The sequence below is a fragment of the Haliotis asinina genome, chromosome 1 (assembly GCF_037392515.1).
Source record: "Haliotis asinina isolate JCU_RB_2024 chromosome 1, JCU_Hal_asi_v2, whole genome shotgun sequence".
In the NCBI taxonomy this organism is placed as follows: Eukaryota; Metazoa; Mollusca; class Gastropoda; order Lepetellida; family Haliotidae; genus Haliotis; species Haliotis asinina.
Window position 1 is genome coordinate 48,724,139 of NC_090280.1, and position 19,378 is coordinate 48,743,516.

Sequence of the window (19,378 nt, forward strand, 5' to 3'; positions counted from 1 at the left end):
ACACAAGGGGTAGGTGAAGGCGCTTTGTCTTCCTCATAGTCATCCTGCTGTGACTGCACAGACTTCATGAATGTTGTGTGTTGACACCAAGTAATCTGCCGGATCTAGGGGCAGATTACCAGTTACTGGCCAGATGGAAGAGTTTACAGGTGTTTTCTATTGACACCAGGTGGTCTGTCTGTGGGAATTCCGGGGGAGATTGCCGGGTACTGGCTGGCCCACCAAGAGTTTGGCAGTCTGCCCTGGGAGACACTCTTCAAGCCAGTCATCAAGATGACCACAGATGGGTTTCCAGTCCCCAAGTCTCTGGCCTCCGCCCTGCAACATTCCAAAGACGAAATTCTCAGCAACAAAAATCTCAGGTGTGTGCTTAACAGGCTTCATTAAGGAGACCTGGTGTTTTGCATAATTGGTGGATTTCTTTCCCCTAAGTTTCAAAACTCTCATATTCACTCTCAATAATTTCATTTTTGCACCAGATCTAAAGCATATTCCTAAAGAGCCGGGTGATTGTATAATTTCAATGCTGTGTTGCTATATCGTATCAGACATAGAGACATTTATTATCTAAAAACACCTTTTATTAGACTTGGGATAAGACCTGTGAAGGTCGGGGGTAGAAAAGGCCTTCAGCAACCCATGCTTGCCATTAAAGGCGAAAATGCTTGTCATAAGATGCGACTAACGGGATCGGTCATCAGTTCCCAGTTGCGCAGATCGCTGCTTCTGACGTTGATCACTGGACTGTGAGGGCCAGACTTGATTATTTACAGACTGCCGCCATATAGCTGGAATATTGCTGAGTGTGGCGTAAAACTAAACTCACTCACTCACTAGACTGAGGATTATGACCTGTACATTATGTGTCTTTGCAGAAGTGTGTACATCAACCCAGAGACAGGGGAGCTATACACGGAGGGGGAGATACTCAAGGACCCAAAGATTTCAAAGACGTTCCAGACCATTGCAACAGAAGGTGCCACAGTCTTCTACAACGGCAGTCTGTCAGACGACATCATTGCAGATCTCAAGGAGGCAGGTAGAGATGATATTTCTACCCATCTAGCCATGTGTAGTGTACTGTGATCATGTAGACACATGTATTGTAGTGTATGCAATCAGATCTGCCCACCTAGATATGTGTAATGTAGTATAAACAGATTTCCTGCATTCTGCTGTGGACAATGCAACCTACTCAGATGATCTGATGTTGTCTAAAGAGCTTGCTGTACTTAACACATTTTGCCACAGGCTCAATCATTACAAGGGCTGACCTTGAAGGGTACACTGCCTTAAAGAAGCAGCCTCTGGCAGCCAAGTTGAATGATGGTAACACACTGTACTCTCCACCACCTCCAGCCGGCGGCGCCGTCCTCACCTTCATCATGAACATCCTCGATGGTGAGCATCACTTGTTCTACATTGAAATTTTGAGAGTCTATGGAAGAGGTGTGAGATGTTCAACTGTGTTGTTTGTGGAAACTGTTGGTGAAAAATAACATATTTTGCTACTGCAGGCTACAGGTTCAGCCCTAAGAGTATCTCCAACCTAGACAACTCAGTGTTGACGTATCACAGGATAGTTGAAGCATTCAAGTTTGCCTATGCAAAACGGACAGATCTTGGAGATGAAGATTTTGTTGATGTAGCTAGTGTAAGTAAGTGATAAAAAATCCAAAGAGTTTCTTGATAGGAGATCATATGTTTGTGACAAGTATAATAGTCTCTTGATTGGAGATCATATGTTTGTGACAAGTATAATAGTCTCTTGATTGGAGATCACATCTTTGTGACAAGTATAATAGTCTCTTGATTGGAGATCACATCTTTGTGACAAGTATAATAGTCTCTTGATTGGAGATCATATGTTTGTGACAAGTATAATAGTCTCTTGATTGGAGATCACATATTTTGTGACAAATGGAATAGTTTCTTGATAAGTGAACATAAGTTTGTGACAAGTTTAACTAAGAGTTTCTTGATAAGAGATTGTGAGTTTGTCACAAGTGTAAGAGTTTCTTGATAAGAGATTGTGAGTTTGTCACAAGTGTAAGAGTTTCTTGATAAGAGGTTATAAGTTTGAGACGTTTAACTCATGCTGCTTCATCCTGGTACAGCTGGTGGCCAACTTGACATCCCACGATTATGCTGACGAAATAAGGTCTCTGATATGGGATAACCAGACCCATGGTCTGATGTACTATGGTCCCACATTCTATGATCAACTAAAGACCAGCACCGCCCACCTCTCCATTGTAGACAAGGATGGAAATGCTGTTGCCGTTACTACCACTGTTAACCTCAGGTAAGCAAGAGATGTTGTGTCTGTAGTCTGTTGTGTTCAACTGCATCATTGAACTGTTGCTTCTAGTAGTATAGGGAATGACAGTTCTAAAACACTTTCAAGAAAAGTCTCTACAAAGCCTTATTTAGTAAATAAGGCTTTGGTTGGGACCTTAGTTCTTGCTACTATTACCCCTACTACTTAACGTGTGTTGGAGGTAACACTGTGCCGTACGGTACGATCAATAATTCTTCTCTTACAAACCCCCTACCCGGCCCATCCCTCAAGTAGTATAAGTTAGGTTCGTCGGCTTTCATATCCACTTTATCTATGTTGTAAGTTTTGACTGACCATATAGGATCGGTGGCCCGCTTACGGCTATCACCCTCGTGTTCCCCCGGCTGGTATAGATACCTCACTAGGGCCCTATCTGGTATCTGTTTCTCCTTCCCACGCAATGGAGCGGCCGACTCTGCAACTATTGATTTTAGTTTGATAGCGTCTGCCGGTTTCTTACCGGTGAGACGGGTGACTTCATGGTTGATTGCCGACACCACCTTGGGTAACCTCGTGACCCATTCAGTCGATCGTTTTCCAGGGGTGGCCATCTCCCTAGCATACTGATAGCCAAACAAGCGCTCAGCCAAAGTCCTATTAAATCTCTCAACTATGGCTTGGCTGCGATGGGCTCCGGCCGTGCCACGCCTGACCTTTGTATCGTGTTTGGCTAGCAGTTGTGATACGGCACCCATGAACTCCCGTCCGGGGTCAACTTGCAGCTCTGTTGGCCACGTCAGCGGGCTGCGTTTGTATATGCGTTCGAATCCTCTGGCTACCTGGGCCGAATCTTTCGTGGTCAAGGGTTCGGCTTCCTTGTAACGACTGGTTACGTCCACTACGGTTAAGGCATACTTGTACCTCTTGTCGTGGGGTAGGAACAGTAGGTCTGCCTGGTGAACGCTATTAGGTATGTTAATACCGAACCTCCTTCTAGGCACGTAGCGTGGTGCCGGCAAATAGATCTGCCACAGGGCTTGTTTTTCAAGCCACGCTTTGGCTTCCTCCGGGGGTACTCGCGCTATTTTAGCTAGCTTATCTACTGCGCTAGCTTCTTTCCAGTACCCACGCGGGCTGTAGTAAATAGCCTCAAATTTTTTCATGTCCATACGCGTATCTGTTTATCCCATCAATAGCTATCCAACGTTTCGTGTCCATAGGCGACAGGGACGTCTTGTTTATAGTCAGTCCGTATATCTTATGTCCATCACTTCTAAGTGTGTTCATTTTATGTCTAAAGGTAGGGGTCTTGAACAGGGCTTCCTTGAATCTGGCGTGTTTGATGTGTTGTTTCACCACATACTTCTTAACCCCCTTAGCCTTCCGGATCTCACTATTGTCGGCTTTCAGTATGGAGTACATCTTAGGTCTCAAACCTATGTACTCGGCTATGGGCGTGCCAGCACACTCGTCCTTCATCTTACCTAGGACCTTTTTATTTACCGTACTGTGTATGGCATGGGTCTTAGGGTAGTCGCTGGTGTCATATAAATCGAGGTGTCTTTTCATGTCCTCGTACACGTCCTCGGTTCGAATCTCCATCAGCAGGGAATCCGTGTCAGTGTACAGCACTTCACACCTGTCACCGTACTGTTTCTTGAGCTCGTTGTAGTAAAAGTCGTACATCAGGTGTTTGGATAAATCGAGGATGCTCATCCCCACGTAAACAGGCCGGTTGAATTTTATGTGGCTTTTCTTCATGTGTAGGGCAACCAGGTTGTCTGTGAATATCTTACTACGGTTGAATGCCGGACTGACTATCAATCTCCTGAGCTTGTCTTCCTCACTCGACCGAACCAGCTTCACGGTCACGCGTTTCCTCAGGTTCTCCATAGTCTTACCAAACACCGAGTTGTTCATGAGCTTGTAGAGATTTTTCTCAAAATCACTTGTGGCTTTTTTCGTAGGTCTGTGTTCATTCTGATGTAGGGCTCCATCCATGGGCTCTGGTCGAACATGAGCACCCTGTGTATTTTGGTCAGCCTCATACCCAACGACAGGTACAGCTGTAGGTTGTGATAGTGAACGATGTATTTGGTCTTATTCATTAAGTTAGGAACGAGTTTTTCAACGTCTGTCACACGCCCACCTAACAAGTTATGTTGGTACTCAGACATCCAGTCTGGGTTAACCCTCATACGTTCGGGGGCCAGGGGGTAGCTGTTGTGTGATGTGTGTAATTCCTTGGTATACTCTAAGTCAACCTCGAGGATATACCCTTTGTTCGAATCTGGTGCAACCCCCATAACATCAACGTGGGGTACCCATTCGAATCCCCCTGTAGGTAGATACTGACTCATGGCCCAGCCGTACAGGTTGTTTGCGTCGAGGTAGAGAATGTGATTGGTTGGATTGTTAGGATCGTAACCTTTCACGTATTGATTATTTGCTTTAGCGTATCGTTTGGATGCCATGGAAATCCCACCTCGCAAGCCTTTCTCAATGAATAGGTGCATGTCGTAATCTGTGAGCAATTCCAAATTAACTCCGGTCTTTTTAAGCAAGGCGTCCCACGACAGACCTGGGCTGGTGTAATACCATGCGGGGTCGAGTTTATACTGCTTGAAACACGTCCGCCTAAACGTCTCAAACACGTCGGCTAACAGCAGTACATCTGTCCTCAAGTACAGGTCGTGATAATCACCCAGGTTCTTACAACCCAGTTTATTCCATACGTTAGTCGCGTGCGAGTAATCATCTCGTGAGACGGATGCCTCATTCAGCTTGCTATAAAAGCAGTCAATAGGGGGTAGTCTGGTCTCGGTGAACTTTACCCAACTATCCATGTACTCATAGGGGTACACACCCTTCCTCATAAGCAGGGGTCTAGTCTCGGCGTCTGTGTATCGATCGGTGATAGGGAAGGTATTGTTGGCCTTGACCAGACTGTCGAGTGACGACAAGAGGAACTGAAACGAGTCAATGAACCTAAGTCCGTTTAAGCTGAAGGAGATGTATCTCTCCATGTTGTTGGGGATGCACGTTATATTACCATCGATTTTCGCGATGGCCTGCATGATCAAGTGTGAGTCGTACCCTCTCAAGTTGTGAAAGACAACGGGGATGTTTATTGTCTTAGGGTTGATTTTAAGCTTGAGGTTGCACGCGCTGTGAGCGGCGCCTCTATACTTACCAGTTATGTGACAGTGATCTCTCACCGAATCACCGTTAAGTGGTGAGTCACACACGTGACAGTTAGTGCTACTAGCGTGAGCTAGCTTGTCGTCTTGGGTCAGACGCATGGGAGCGATTCTATACAATGCATTCCTAATAATTTTTTCTTCCTCCTGCAAACACTTTAGAAACCTTTCAGCCGCGTCAGGGCCCCTATACACTACCAGAGCTTTCGTTTCCCCGTCACAACGGACGACAATGTATCCAAACCCACAGGCTTTATGCTCTTGTGTCTTGTGGGTGAAGCTACCACTGGGGGAATCCCCACCCACAACCAAGGCTTCGAAGTCGGCGTATATGATATAAGGCACAGACATTTGGTTCTTGTGGTTACTGAATTTTAGGATTTTGTTATCTTCCTTAGGCATGTCGACTCGTATAGCCGTCTGCCCCACACCTTGGCAATCCTCCCGGTGGGATTCTAATAAATCAGCTCGACTGAAACCGTGTAGGCATCGTACACAAAAGTGTTTTTCCCCATCGTGTTTCGACTGGTCGTGCAACAACCGGCTGAGATGTTTTATCCACGTGTAGTGATACTTTTCACCTCGTTGGATCATGAATATATTGATAACGCGACCCACGGGTCCACCCAATCTGTGTACTATTGTTTTGTTACCTTCGTGTCCAAAGACATTTATAGCCAGATTATTCTGTTTTTCTACTTTAGTGATCTGGGATATGGGGGTGGGTTCATCTATACCATCCCAGTTGAGCCCATCATCCTGAGGATAATTAGAAGGCCTGTTCGGATTAGTGTCAGCTGGAAATAAGGCTGACCTGATAGCTAACCTTAGGCAATCGTTTCCTCTATTCTTAACGTTTACTATGGCATGTTTGTTCCTATAGTAGGGGGGCAAGGCTAGGTATGACCCGCCTCTGAACGGCACGTAGTTAGCTATGTCTAGATAGACATTATCGATTTTATCTACAGCCCACCCGGACCCCAAGTGTGTGTAGCGTTCTATGTATTCTCGTATCTGCTGAAAACTGGTATTGATTGATGTGTCAATGGTCTCTGTATGTGTGGCGACCTCTTGTTGACCTCGGAAGTAAGGCTGAACATACTCAGTGGTACTCCCAACCTGCTTATCGAGCGACATTTTCACTGTGATCTGAAACTTGATACTTCCTAGGTTATTTAGTTCCTGGTTGACCTTATCAGCTATCAGAGGCTTGATATCTGTAATGTCTATGTTTCTATCAACGTGCATGCGCCAACCTCTCAAATAGTTGCCTACAGCGCGCTCAGTGCGCACGAACTGTAGGTCAATAGCTCTATTCTGTCGTAATAATTCTATAAGCTGTGGTTTTCTCATACGGGAATACCCGCCTAAACCCAAATCGTGTGCCTCGGCTTTCAGTTGTTTTACAGTGGGACGTGCTACGGGGGCATGTGATAACAATGCGGTTAACCCGGCTCTCCCCAGGTTTGAATAACCCGTATATCCAAGCTGTTTCGCTTGAGCTTTTAATTGTGTTACCGTAGGAGGGGCTTCTAAACCTAGTAATCTCAACAATGCTGACTTCCGCATTCGAGAATACCTGATCACACCTCTCTGTTTTGCGACCCGCTTCAGCTCGCGCACAGTAGTCATAGTGTTTACACCTAAGAGAACCAATGTCTAATTGGTTCACAGTAACATTTAATTGGAGTCTATCTTGAGCAGTCGCCTACGTTCTTTTATGTAGCCTTTTTTATTCTCGTAGATGAGTTGATGTCTGACTACGTTCGCTCCGTGAGCTTTACATAGACAGTAGTGCCCTTTAACCCCGATACCACACACAGAACACGTGTAGTTAGGACTTCTCATATGGAAACAACAGAACCCCTGATTCCTGCATTTCCTACCACAGGCCTCGGTCTTCCCCATAAGTATGTATTCGCATCGGTATGGAGCGGGTCTCATGTTTACTTATATAGGTATTTTAATTTAATTGCTTCGCAACCAACGCAGTAGCTGCTATACCCAACACTATGAAGCCCAGTTCACGATTCATTTGTCCCTTGGATGGTGTGTAGTACTGAGCGAGTGTGGGTTTATTGAGCGGTTCCAATCGTTTACCAGTTAGTAGGTAGTATTCTTTCATTGCTTCATCAACATCGTTGAATGTTTGAACGGCATGGTTTTCACGCTGGAGTTGTTCGTTAATAAAATCGATCCTCTGGAGGCGTTTTTTATCGTACTCGGCCTGTGCCCTTTGTAATTTCTCAGTAGCGAGATCGTGCCGCTTCCTTTCTTCCTGTATTTCAGCCGCGTGATCATCTCGTAGTTTCGAGAAGAGGAAATTACTCCCGGAAAATGCCAGGGCATTCACTAACGCCCCACCAACCATCATAGCTATCGTGGCCATCCTATATTTATTTCATTATATTATCAGGTATTATTCCTTGTTTTACTAGGATGTCTTTTGTGGCCATCGCCATACCAAGGTTCATTATGAGCATACCCATATCCTGCAGGTTGAAATCTAGCTTGATAGTTGGTTGTTTAAGCACCATTTTAGTCAACCGAGCGTACCCTACGGCTAGACTGGCGACCACTGTGGCGTGGTATGCGTCGTTGACGAACGTTTTCCCCTCAGACATTATGTATATGATATAAAATATTAAAATTATAACATGATATGCGGGTCGACAGTGGGGCCTGCCGGCGGCGTTGGGATACCCCCCACACCCCCAGAGTTTCCCTCAGTTCCCCTACTATATAACCACGAGATAGCCAAGGCGGCAGTTACGCCTACAGCCAACAACAGTCGGGTTGGGTTGGCCTCTTTATGTTGGTTACACCACCGTTTTTTACCGGCAGCTACTCTCTTAGGATTCTTCTGCCTGGTTACTGTTGGGGGTACCCCCACTGAAGGGGTCTCCTCCCTCACTGTTGGGGGTGTGGGGGGTTCCCCCACTTCCCTCACTGTGGGGGGTACCTCCACTGGGGTTTCCCTCAGTACCTCCACTGGGGTTTCCTGTGCAGCATCCATCTATACTATTATTATTATTCTTTCTCTTAAATTGACAATGCTTTGCCGTGATAATCGCCGCCGTCACTGGAGCCAACAACATGCCATATTTGTGGTACAGCTCGCAGCTGATAGAGCTCACGGCGTGTTTGATAAAAGGGTCTTTATCTAGGTCCTCCCACAGGTAAAGTCGGCGCTCTGGTGGAATGGGAAGGAAGTATGACACAATACCGGTGTATATCTGGGTCATAGCCGATCCTATTGTCTTTGTCATTTCTGCTCCGAGCCGGGACTCGTATCTAACGTACAGCTTATCGATTTCTTCGGCTGACATTTTGTGAATTTTATCCGGAGTGTAGTCTCCAAAGTAATGTTTGGCTTTGCCACCAACAGCCAACGCCACCAGTTTCTCTCGCTTGTCATCATCCCCAGACAATTGTTCGAGCAATTCCTCACACTCCATCTTATAATATAACAAGTAAGATTTAGTTTTAACTATATAATACCCGATGCAGACAAAACACAGAGAAATGAAGGTTAAGTTGCACACGACAAACACTTCAAATATCATAGCTATACTTAGCATTTGCTTAGCTTTAGCTTAGCTTTGCTTAGCTTTGCTTAGCACACTCTATATGCTACTGGTTGGTCGGTCTTGAGCACGAGCTTAGCGTGTTTAGTTTCAGCGAGCTGTTTCTTCACCCGTTCCCGTTCTAATTTGCTCATCACATCGTTCTCTCTCAAACACTCCTCGAACGAATCCCTGTCCTTGCAGTGAAAGAAGGCCACCCATCGCGTCTGCTCCCTGAGGTCTTTCAACACCGAGTTGAACTTCTGCGTTAGCACCCAGACGCTGTGATTTGCATGCCGGCCGGAGAAGGCCAGGTACGATAGCATGTCATACGTATGCTCAAGCGATGGCCTTTTCACCGTCCGATAGCTTGTCTTGCTGGTCTTGCGTGAAGACATACCCTATGCGCGCCCGGGTTGATTTGCTGATTCCCTGGTACACATCATTGACTCGTTCTCCCTCGCTTTTCCAGAGATCCTTGTAGCAGTGAAACACGTCGCTGTCGTCGATGCTCAGCACCTCGTTACCGCTGATCTTGACGGTCGTTTTCTTGATGATAGCTCGACCCACGTTCCGCACTAGCTCGCGTTTGTCGTTGTCGGAGGTCAACGTGATATTGAACGCCAGTCGAACAGTGCCTGGTACAATGAGGTCATTCTCACCAAGGTTTGGAAATCTAACCAGCAGAGTTTGATTCTGGTCTATCTTGCTGGGATTGTTGGTGATGGTCACCGACTGGCGCACGGCTCTGGCTCCTAATGGCTCTCTCAATCTTCTGAAAGGATCTAATTTTCTGCCGTACATTGTTATATATAAACGAAATATATTTTTAATACTAAATAATGGATGAAGACATACCTATGAGGGAGATGTGGGATGATACTATGGATGATACAGGGGCCGATCAGGAGACCTCATTCAGTACTGACCTTCTACAGCAGGCTGTCGACGATTATTACAACGCAGTTGAAAATAAATCCAAACTCAAGCCGTTGGGAAGGGAATATTCCAAGTTTACCCTCGATAGAAATGGCACGCTGCGTTTTAAGGGGATCGATCTCGTGAATAAACGCACGAGAGAACCGCTTGCTTTATCAACACTGAGCTGTGAACATGTTAGTAAATTTGTCCGCGATGAACTAGGCTTCATAGATTATGGTGGCGCACGACCTAAGCAGTATCCTCCGAAGTTAGTTCAAAGTCTGGAAGGCATCAGGGACGCCACATCGGATCAAAACATGACTTATGATATTGAAAAGGTGCTCTACCGAGACACCACGTTAGCAGACAGGATTCGGATATTGTTCCGGGAGCAAGGGATCACCATCGCCAGCATTCTGACTGCATTGGGTTTCATCATATCAACCTTGGTGGTGTCACTGACAGGGGGGCCTGCCGGCGGCGGGGGAACTCCCACACCTGCCGGCGGCGGTGGTGTTAAAGACTGGATAAAAAAACTCGGGGAACGCCTAGCTAAACTGGCTGGTAAAGCCGCCGAAGCCCTTCCCGGCATCCTGGGTAGCATCGTCTCGTGGTTGTTGGGCGCTCTAGCTAAAACTGCCACGTGGCTCAGTCAAAACCTGTGGGCAGCCATCGTCGCCGTGGCGGGTCTGGTGTACGTAGCGGCTAAGAAATCTTTAACCAAATAAGTCCCAAAGCTACTCCACCAACCACCAGGGCCGTTTTACTATCAATATGCTGCTGATAGGAGGCCTGAATATGAGGGTGTGTGGGGGGTACCCCCACATGAACTTTAGACTCCGGGGGTGGCGCCACTATACCCGTTTCACGTGGTGGGATGTGTGGGATATAGGTGGTGTTAATATCTGGGTTGATACCCAACTTTTGATCCGCCGTGGCTATGACTATTTTGTTGTTATAACCCACCACTTTTTTTACTCTCAGTTGCATATCACTCGGAGACATGTACAGCCCCACGCCGAACACGTAGTTGACTTTCGATCTGGCGTATTCTAACACGTTTTGGTAGCGTTCGATGGCCCGCGGGAGATCAACTGGAGAATTGATAGCATCCTCAACGTTGGAAACGAACTGTTTCTGAGCGTCGTAAGCAGTTCCCTTACCGAGGATGTTGGAACGCGTCATCGACTGCGCACCCAACAGCGCCCACACGTACGTTCGAATCGAGTCGTTCAACCTGACTACCCCGGCACGAGTGAATCCTTTCGACGTGTCCAGCATGAACATTTTCCACCCGTCTGCGGTTGACTGCTCCACTTTCTGGACTGTGAAAGCAACACCACCTTTAAAGTTCATACGATCATCCCTCCATTCATTACTCGACAAAGCAAAGTCCTGGCGTAGTATATCTCGTTTCAGTAAATCATCACTGACTTCTTTCACTGGTCGCGCGCCATCATAAGGAATACCCAACCCGTGGTTCGGCCCCGGCAAACGCCAATCCGTCTTCGGGTTTATTTCGAATTCATTGCAAATACGTTCGTAGGCCCGTCTATCGTACGGGTTGTTTGTTGCGTCCCACGCTTTGTCCTGTGGGAGGGGGGCACTGATCTCTTTAAGGATACGTCTGACCTGGTAGTACACGTGGAACTTGAACACAGACTGACTCAGCGGTCCACGCCGAGTGTCGGTCAATGTCACACCACACCCCGTTGTAGCGCACCACACGGCAAAGTTGAATTGATTCTGCCAGAACTGCATAGGGTTGTTGAACCAAGCGTGGACTGCCTTGACGTTAGTCACCGAAAGCTTATACTTATCGAACACATCTAAAAGCTGGGCATTGAAATACAACCCAGGAGCAACCACGATCTTCATGGGGGAGAAATCTACGTCCAGTTTAGGGTAAAACACACCAGGGGAATACATTTTAAAACTATTATATAATGAGCATATATACTCTAACATGTACATAACACTTCCAGGAATAACGAGCGGTGAGGCCGTTCAGCTGACGCACGCGATCGATAACACGTCAGGCCAACTCGAAGTCGCACTCTGCGATATCACCTACCTACCGCAATGGACTAACATCAACGTCAGCAACAATAAGCTGTTCGTCAGTGGAACTCGCAGCCAGATAACTGACGGCTACTACAGCGTGTGCTCTCTAAACGACGAGGTCTTCAAACCCCTGGGAGCCGAACTCAAGATGAACGACTCAAACGGTACAGTGGTGTTAATCAACAACGGAAGAAACCCCTTGAGGCTCGGCCGACCATTAGCGAGGATACTCGGTATGTCTCCTGACGAGATAAAACCAACAACAACCGTCACAGGCACGAAGTTACCCGACCTAGTACCGTACCGAGAGCTGTACATTCATCTCGGTCAGGTGAGCACAACGTACAACATTCAAGGAGGTCACCCTTCCACTATACCGAGAGCAGTGCCGGTGAAAACTGAGAAATACAACGACGGTAGAACCGAGTCGTTTTCACCACGGCAGTATAAGAGATTAATCCAGGGCAACATACCTGAGCTGACAATATCGGTGTTAGATATAAATCATAATCCTGTAAATATAGGATACCTCAGCTTAACGCTTCATGTAAAATGACCAGCGCACAAGGGCCCGGAGTTAAAAAATGCGTCAATATCGGGATCTCCGACCTCGGAGACACGCGCGGTTTCGACGCTCCCGGAGTAGATGGTACATCGTACGCCTTTAAACTGAAAAACAACATTTACAAACGCGTTGAAGTCACCTCCGGTGGAGCCCTAAGTGATATAGTAGATACCGCAAGAGCAAAAGTCAACACTAAGTACGCCCTTGTCAACACCGGTAATAATAACTGGATAATATACCCATCGTTCGGGGGTAAACTGTTCGACTTAGACGATGTTGAGAGCACTACCGTCGTCCAAAACAAACCATATATGCTCGTCTTCACCGAAGATGACAAGTGGGTGTTGTTACCCGATAACGACGACTGGTTTCTCAATATTAGACTCGTCTCTCCCTACGTGTTCACGGATAACAAAGACAACCACCTAAACAAAGTCGTGAACAATGGAACCGTGCTCGTGGCTTACGTCCCAACTCAGAGACGTAGCATAGTCGTCAGCCCACTCAACACTATGGCAGCCCACATGCTATCGAGTAAACCGGCCATACAAAACATGAAATTGCAGTTGGTGTCTGAATTCGAAGGTGTGGTCACTATACTAGAGAGTCTACCGGCAAACTCAACACTGATCATCAAAGTCTACCTAGGGGAACCATCGGGGAATGATGTCGAGATCGTGAAGGGGATCAAACTCGGGTGGGTGAACGACACCAGTATCAAGTTTGCAACGTTTACGTGCGGGTGGGTTCCGACTCCAACACCAGTCTGCAGTGGGTCAACGTGATCGTGGAAAACAAGATATCACTAACCAATATCTTCCTGCCTGCCAACATACACTTCATGGGTATGAAGTTCACCCCTGAACTATTATAAAAAAAACAGTTGGAAATTATATCGTAATAGTATAATAATGACCAGTCATCGTCCCAACACTACGCTTAACGACCTAGGAGATACAGAGGGATTCGATCAGCCTGGTGAGGAAGACGCCTTATATATCCTGCACTTCAAAGACAACGTGTACAGACTGGTGCCGTTATCAGATTTAAAAGAGCCCAAATGGTTGATCAACTTAACACTCGCCTCACCTTATATCACAATAAACACAGATACGGGGTATATCTCTAAGATTAGGAACAACGGTATCTGGGCCGGGGATTTCATTCCGGATAGTGTATTCATAGCAACTACTGATACCGAAAAAAATAGGTTAAAGACTGCAGTAAAAAATAAATTAGCATTTATCAATTATTCTTTTAACATATATCTTGATATATCCTCCCCTTTCACACTCATCATAGAAGTCTTCTTTAGTGATTTAGACAATGAAAACACCTCAAGAGTACACCAAATTTTACCCGGGGTGTCAATACACTGGTTTGACGAACACCAAGGCCAATATTGTCGTATTATTATACAACAGGATACCCACGGGGGTTCTATAAACCGCTTAATAAACGTCAGTGGGGTTTTTATTACAACAGGAAAGTCTATTAGATTATCACCTATTACCCTGAGTAGTAGTCTAGAACTTATAGACTTCAAATTAATTTATAGAATATTAACTGAAACCCAATTAAAATATCTTTCAAAATATATATTATAGATGGGTCTGTACCCAGTCGTAGAGGAAGTATCGAAGACGCTGGAAACCGTAGATGGGTTCCGCTTGAGGCAGTTATGTGATGTGAAACGCCAACTAGAACAAGACCGTGACACGCGGAAAGCACTATGTAAGAAGTACAATAGAGCTTTCAATATCGTGGACGGGGCTGACACTACCCTTATGGCAACCAGCATGGGACTAGGGGCGGCAGGTGTTGGGTTGTTAGCTACCATCGTGGCTGCACCTATAGTGCTAGGTATTGAAATAACGGCAGGGGTGGCAGGGTTGGCAGGGTTGGCGCTTAAGTTAGTATCACGCAGACTTCATCGTAAGGCCTTGAAACACGACGAGATCAGGGTTCTGGCCGAAGCAAAGCTCAACACAGTGAGTGAGCGTATTTCCACGGCACTCTCTGACAGTAAGATCTCAGAAGAGGAGTTTCGTTCAATCATCTCTGAACTCACAAAATATAACGGAATGAAACAAGATATTCGATCCAAGTCTCGTAAGTCTGCTATCAGCGAGGATGAGAAAAAAAAGTACATAGAACAGGGGATACAAAAAGCCCAGCAAGCCTTTATTACGAACACCAAAGAGATCATAGGCGGTTCACGTTAAACTGTTTCATCGAGGTAAACGTGTATTGATCGTACCGTACGGCACAGTGTTACCTCCTACCAACACACGGTAATAGTAGCAAGTAGGCACGCCAACTTTTTTGTAGTAGGGGTAATAGTAGCAAGAACTAAGGTCCCAACCAAAGCCTTATTTAGTAAATAAGGCTTTGTAGAGACTTTTCTTGAAAGTGTTTTAGAACTGTCATTCCCTATACTACTCTTCTTATAAGATCTGCTGTCTTGACAGTTTAGATGTGATTGAGAAGGGAGGTAACTCTGTCTAATCAAATTCTCCCATGGCATAGACAGTATCTCATTATCGTGTATGTGTAGCCTAATATCTCATTGTGGACCATCTGTACTCAGGTTTGGATCAGGTATCCGTGGAAGTCGCACTGGCATCATCTTCAATGATGAGATGGATGATTTCTCCTCCCCCAACATCACCAATGCATTTGGCATCCCCCCTTCACCCGCCAACTTCATCGTCCCGGGGAAACGCCCACTGTCGTCCATGTGTCCTGCAATATTTGTGGACAGTAATGATGATGTCAAACTAGTTGTGGGTGCAGCAGGCGGGTCTCGCATCACCACGGCAACAGCATATGTACGTTCAAATTGTATTTTTCGGTTAACGGTGTGGGTGTCTCTTTGGGTGATCATCTCTTTTGTGGACTGAATCATGAATGTGTAATTGATTGCAAGTCTGACTAGTGGGATGTGTGATTGGTTAAATGTGTGATCAGTTGGTTGTGTGATTGGTTGAATGTGTGATTGGATTGATCTATGATTGGTTGGATGTGGGATTAGTAGAATGTGGGTTCGGTTGCATGTGGCATTGGTTGGATTGTTGGATTGGTTAGATCTATTATTGATTGTATGTGTGATTGGTTGGTTGTGTGTTAGGTTGAATCTGTGATTGCTTGGATGTATGATTGGTTGGATTGGAGGTTTGTTGGTAGTGTGATTTGTTGGATGTGTGATTGTTTGGATCTGTTATTGATTGGATGTGTGTCTTGTTTTTATGTGTGTGTGATTGGTTGGATGTGTGATTGGTTTGAAGTGTTAGTTTGTATAACAATGGCTAGTGTAAGTTGCTTGGTGCTTGTGTGTTGTGTTGTGTTGTGTTTTGCATTCTGTGTGCTCGGAATGCTGTGATGTTTACAGTTAGATTTTGGAATGTTGTGTTAAGTAAGCATATCATTGTACGTGTAAACATGCCTCATTTAATGGGGTCATGATAAGCGTGATAGCACTAGAGTCAATTGAGCATAATCTTCAGACAGACATTCTACCATTAGCTTTAGTCAAACGAAACAGAGATGAATGTCAGTAGATACATGTGGAGAGATGTATGCTGCAGGTTGCTGCACGAGTTCTGTGGCTTGGGGACAACATCAAGCAGGCCATCGACTCTCGCCGTCTTCATCACCAACTGCTGCCTCCCTACATATCCTTCGAACCAGACTTTGACCCAGTAAGTACAGGGTGTGGTACATCTTGAATCAGGCTTTAATTCAGAAAAAAGACAGTCTTTCCATAAGTCACGTTTCTCTGTTTCAGAAAATTATTGCTGGGCTAGCACACAAAGGCCATAACATCTCATACACAGAGTTGGGAGAGTCCATTGTCCAGGGTGTTTCCCGGAACAAACGATGGCTGTTTGCGAACTGCGATTTCCGCAAGGGAGGTCACCCTGCTGGCTACTGATCCTGAGACAGAGACCTTTGATCTCATAGTTTTTAATGATTTTTATCAAGGGAAAATGCTTAAAAGAGATATTTTTATCAGGTTTACAAGTGGAAACCATCCTTTATGTTCAAATAAATGTTTGTTGAGTGGAAACTGTCAGTTTGACCAAAGCTGTGGAAAAACCGTCATTTAGTGTTTGTTGAGGTTTTTTCTTGGGGTATACATCAGAGTATAATAGTTTTGTATATACTATTTACAAGTAAAGTTAACTTTGGACAGAACTCAGAGGATTAATAGAATTGTACATACTATTTGGAAGTACGTTAGACTCAGGGGAGACCTCAAAGAGTGAATGTATTTGTATATGTTATGTGTAAGTACTGTTTGTTGTGATTTGTTATGTTGTGTGTATCAGATACTGGACAATGGTTATGAGGGGTTGTCACTGGATGGACCAGGGCTTAGTCTCTGAAGATATACAACTCTGACTGAAATTAAGAACAGCATGTTAATTGAAAAGAAGCTTCAATGACATTGGGATTGAGAGGAAAATAGTGCATTGCAGTAAGGGTTTTGTTGCTGTTGTTTCTTGTTTACACCACATTCCAGCTATATGGTGGTGGTCTGTAAATAATCAAGTCTGGGCCAGACCATCCAGTGATTAACAGCATGAACATCAATCTACACAAATGGGATACAATCACATATCAGCCAAGCCAAGCCACTCGATCCTGTTAGTCTTCTTTTATGATAAGCATGGGTTGCTGAAGATCAATTCTAACCTGGACCCTCACAAGTCTTTACACTAAGGGAAATAGTAATTCAGGGACAGTGACAGAAGAACTATGATGGTGGTAAGATTGATTGGACTCTGTTCATGTTTGCCGTCTCTCCACAGTCAGCAGTCCATATAACATTATTCATGCCCTGCATTTAGGCTAGCAAGTAAAGCATTCAGTGGTCACACTGAAGACCAGGATGTGATTCCCCATGTGTTTACTATTTGTGAAGCCTGCTTCTGGTGTCCCATTCTCTCAGATTGATGGAATATTGCCGAAGTTGTCAGAAAATCATACTCACATACTCCTTATAATAAATGACCAGTGCCTAAATGATGTTCTAATTTATATATTTTTCTATTTGGAAAATGAACTATGCATTTTGTACATCTCTGTATAAAACCACTTCTAGTGTGTGCTTATGATAAACTTTCTTCATTTTGCAGTGCCCTCTAACAAATGACTAGTCCCGACGTTTCTATATAGTCTGTATACAGACACACTTTGAATTATTTTAAGTTTTGTCATAATTAAAAGGGGAAATAGATGAACGTGAGTTTCCTATATTATGGAGAACACAATGGTTCAGAGGATATTCTTACTGTTCATCAGTTATGCAGACTGGCTGTATGTAATTTATTTTTACCATATCCTGACACAGTTTAAAATTGTTTCAGTTGAGGAAAATCTCAGGATGATGTCAAATGACCTTACAGCCAATATTTGTGACTTAAATCCTGATATTTAATTTATGGTCACATGACATATCCAGTTGTTGACTTTTGGTGGTGCTGAAATTGTTTTGTCTATTTTTTTTGTATGTCAGTCTATCTGTAGTAACATCGTTAATTCAGACAAGTCTCATTGGATCTGATTTAAATGGTTGTTTTTGATTTGATGACAGTGTTTTGGAAGAGAAATGTTAGACATATATAATTTCACCTCATCTAATGGAGGGATAGGGGAAAGTGGGTTACAGTTATCTGCCCTTGGTTAAGAATCTCCTGTATGAAGAAGACAAATGTGGATTTGGGATTAGATGGGATTAGAGTAAACGTTTGATGTGATTGGGAAGTAAAAGAGTGTCTTTACTGCCTCTGTAGACAGGGTGTCAGTCCCTGACATTCAAGATGCTCTGTCTGACATTTGTCAAATGAAGTAATCAGCTCAATAATTAATCCACGTGTGATTTACTCTACACCAAACTATTTGCAGCCCATTCCTTCATATTTAATGTAAACCTGAATAACATGATCTGAAAAAAGAGGATAAAAATAAATGCTGCATTGTTTTAATAGTTGTTTTTGTTGTATATTTTTTTACCCACAAAATGACTCCAGAATCAGGAAAAATGACACCAGACTCACGAAACAGGATTTACGAATCTCATAAAAAATAATACCAGACTCATAAAAGAGGACTTAAGAACCTCACAAAAATGACTAATGAGTCGCACACAGAAAATCCAGGAAATACATTTCCTTTTTTATGAAAGTGACATTATTGTCTACGAAAGTGTCATATTTGTCATTGTATGTTATGTTTGCTGATGCGTACTCTTAGTACTGACTCACCTGATGAAGAGCAAAAATTAGCTTTGAAACGTCGAATAAGGAATGAAAAAAGAGGTGTCATATATTCATGTTCGTTCAGCAGCTAAATACCTTTTAGAAACTTTGAAATGTCCTATTTGTCAAAAAAGTGTCATTTTTATCGATGAAAGTGTCATATTTGTCAGTGAAAGGGACACATTTATTGATGAAAGCTTCATGTCTGATCTTCATGCGGATTTGCAAATGATACAAACACAATGAGTTGTAGGAAATCTCTCTGTGTAAACATAGATCCATTGTGCTGCTGTTTATTATGATGATGTTCTGCAGTGCTCCATAATGAAAGGAATTATGAACGTAATTGAAAAGCCACTGTAACGTGAACAATGTACTGGACTATGTGTCCCAGTCCACCCAGCTGTGAATGGGTACCTCGTAAGGATGGGAAAGCCCCATTAACTCGGTGCGCCTAGTAGGTTGCAAGAGCTGTATACTCCCCAGGGAGTTGAGATTGAAAATGCGATGTGCCGTTG

At 44.4% G+C, this 19,378-nt stretch overlaps 1 protein-coding gene across 1 annotated transcript in view; it reads left to right on the plus strand.

The window, feature by feature from the left end:
• Window positions 1-18,587, plus strand: part of LOC137292452 (glutathione hydrolase 1 proenzyme-like) — a 30,731-nt gene extending 12,144 nt beyond the window's left edge. The window contains exons 5-12 of the mRNA XM_067823832.1: window positions 170-362; window positions 876-1,039; window positions 1,252-1,401; window positions 1,518-1,654; window positions 2,118-2,305; window positions 15,188-15,428; window positions 16,185-16,298; window positions 16,385-18,587. Of these exons, the coding sequence (XP_067679933.1) occupies window positions 170-362; window positions 876-1,039; window positions 1,252-1,401; window positions 1,518-1,654; window positions 2,118-2,305; window positions 15,188-15,428; window positions 16,185-16,298; window positions 16,385-16,531 (1,334 nt within the window). The 3' untranslated portion in view covers window positions 16,532-18,587. The remainder of the gene's footprint in view (window positions 1-169; window positions 363-875; window positions 1,040-1,251; window positions 1,402-1,517; window positions 1,655-2,117; window positions 2,306-15,187; window positions 15,429-16,184; window positions 16,299-16,384) is intronic.
• The last annotated feature ends 791 nt before the right edge of the window (window positions 18,588-19,378 follow it).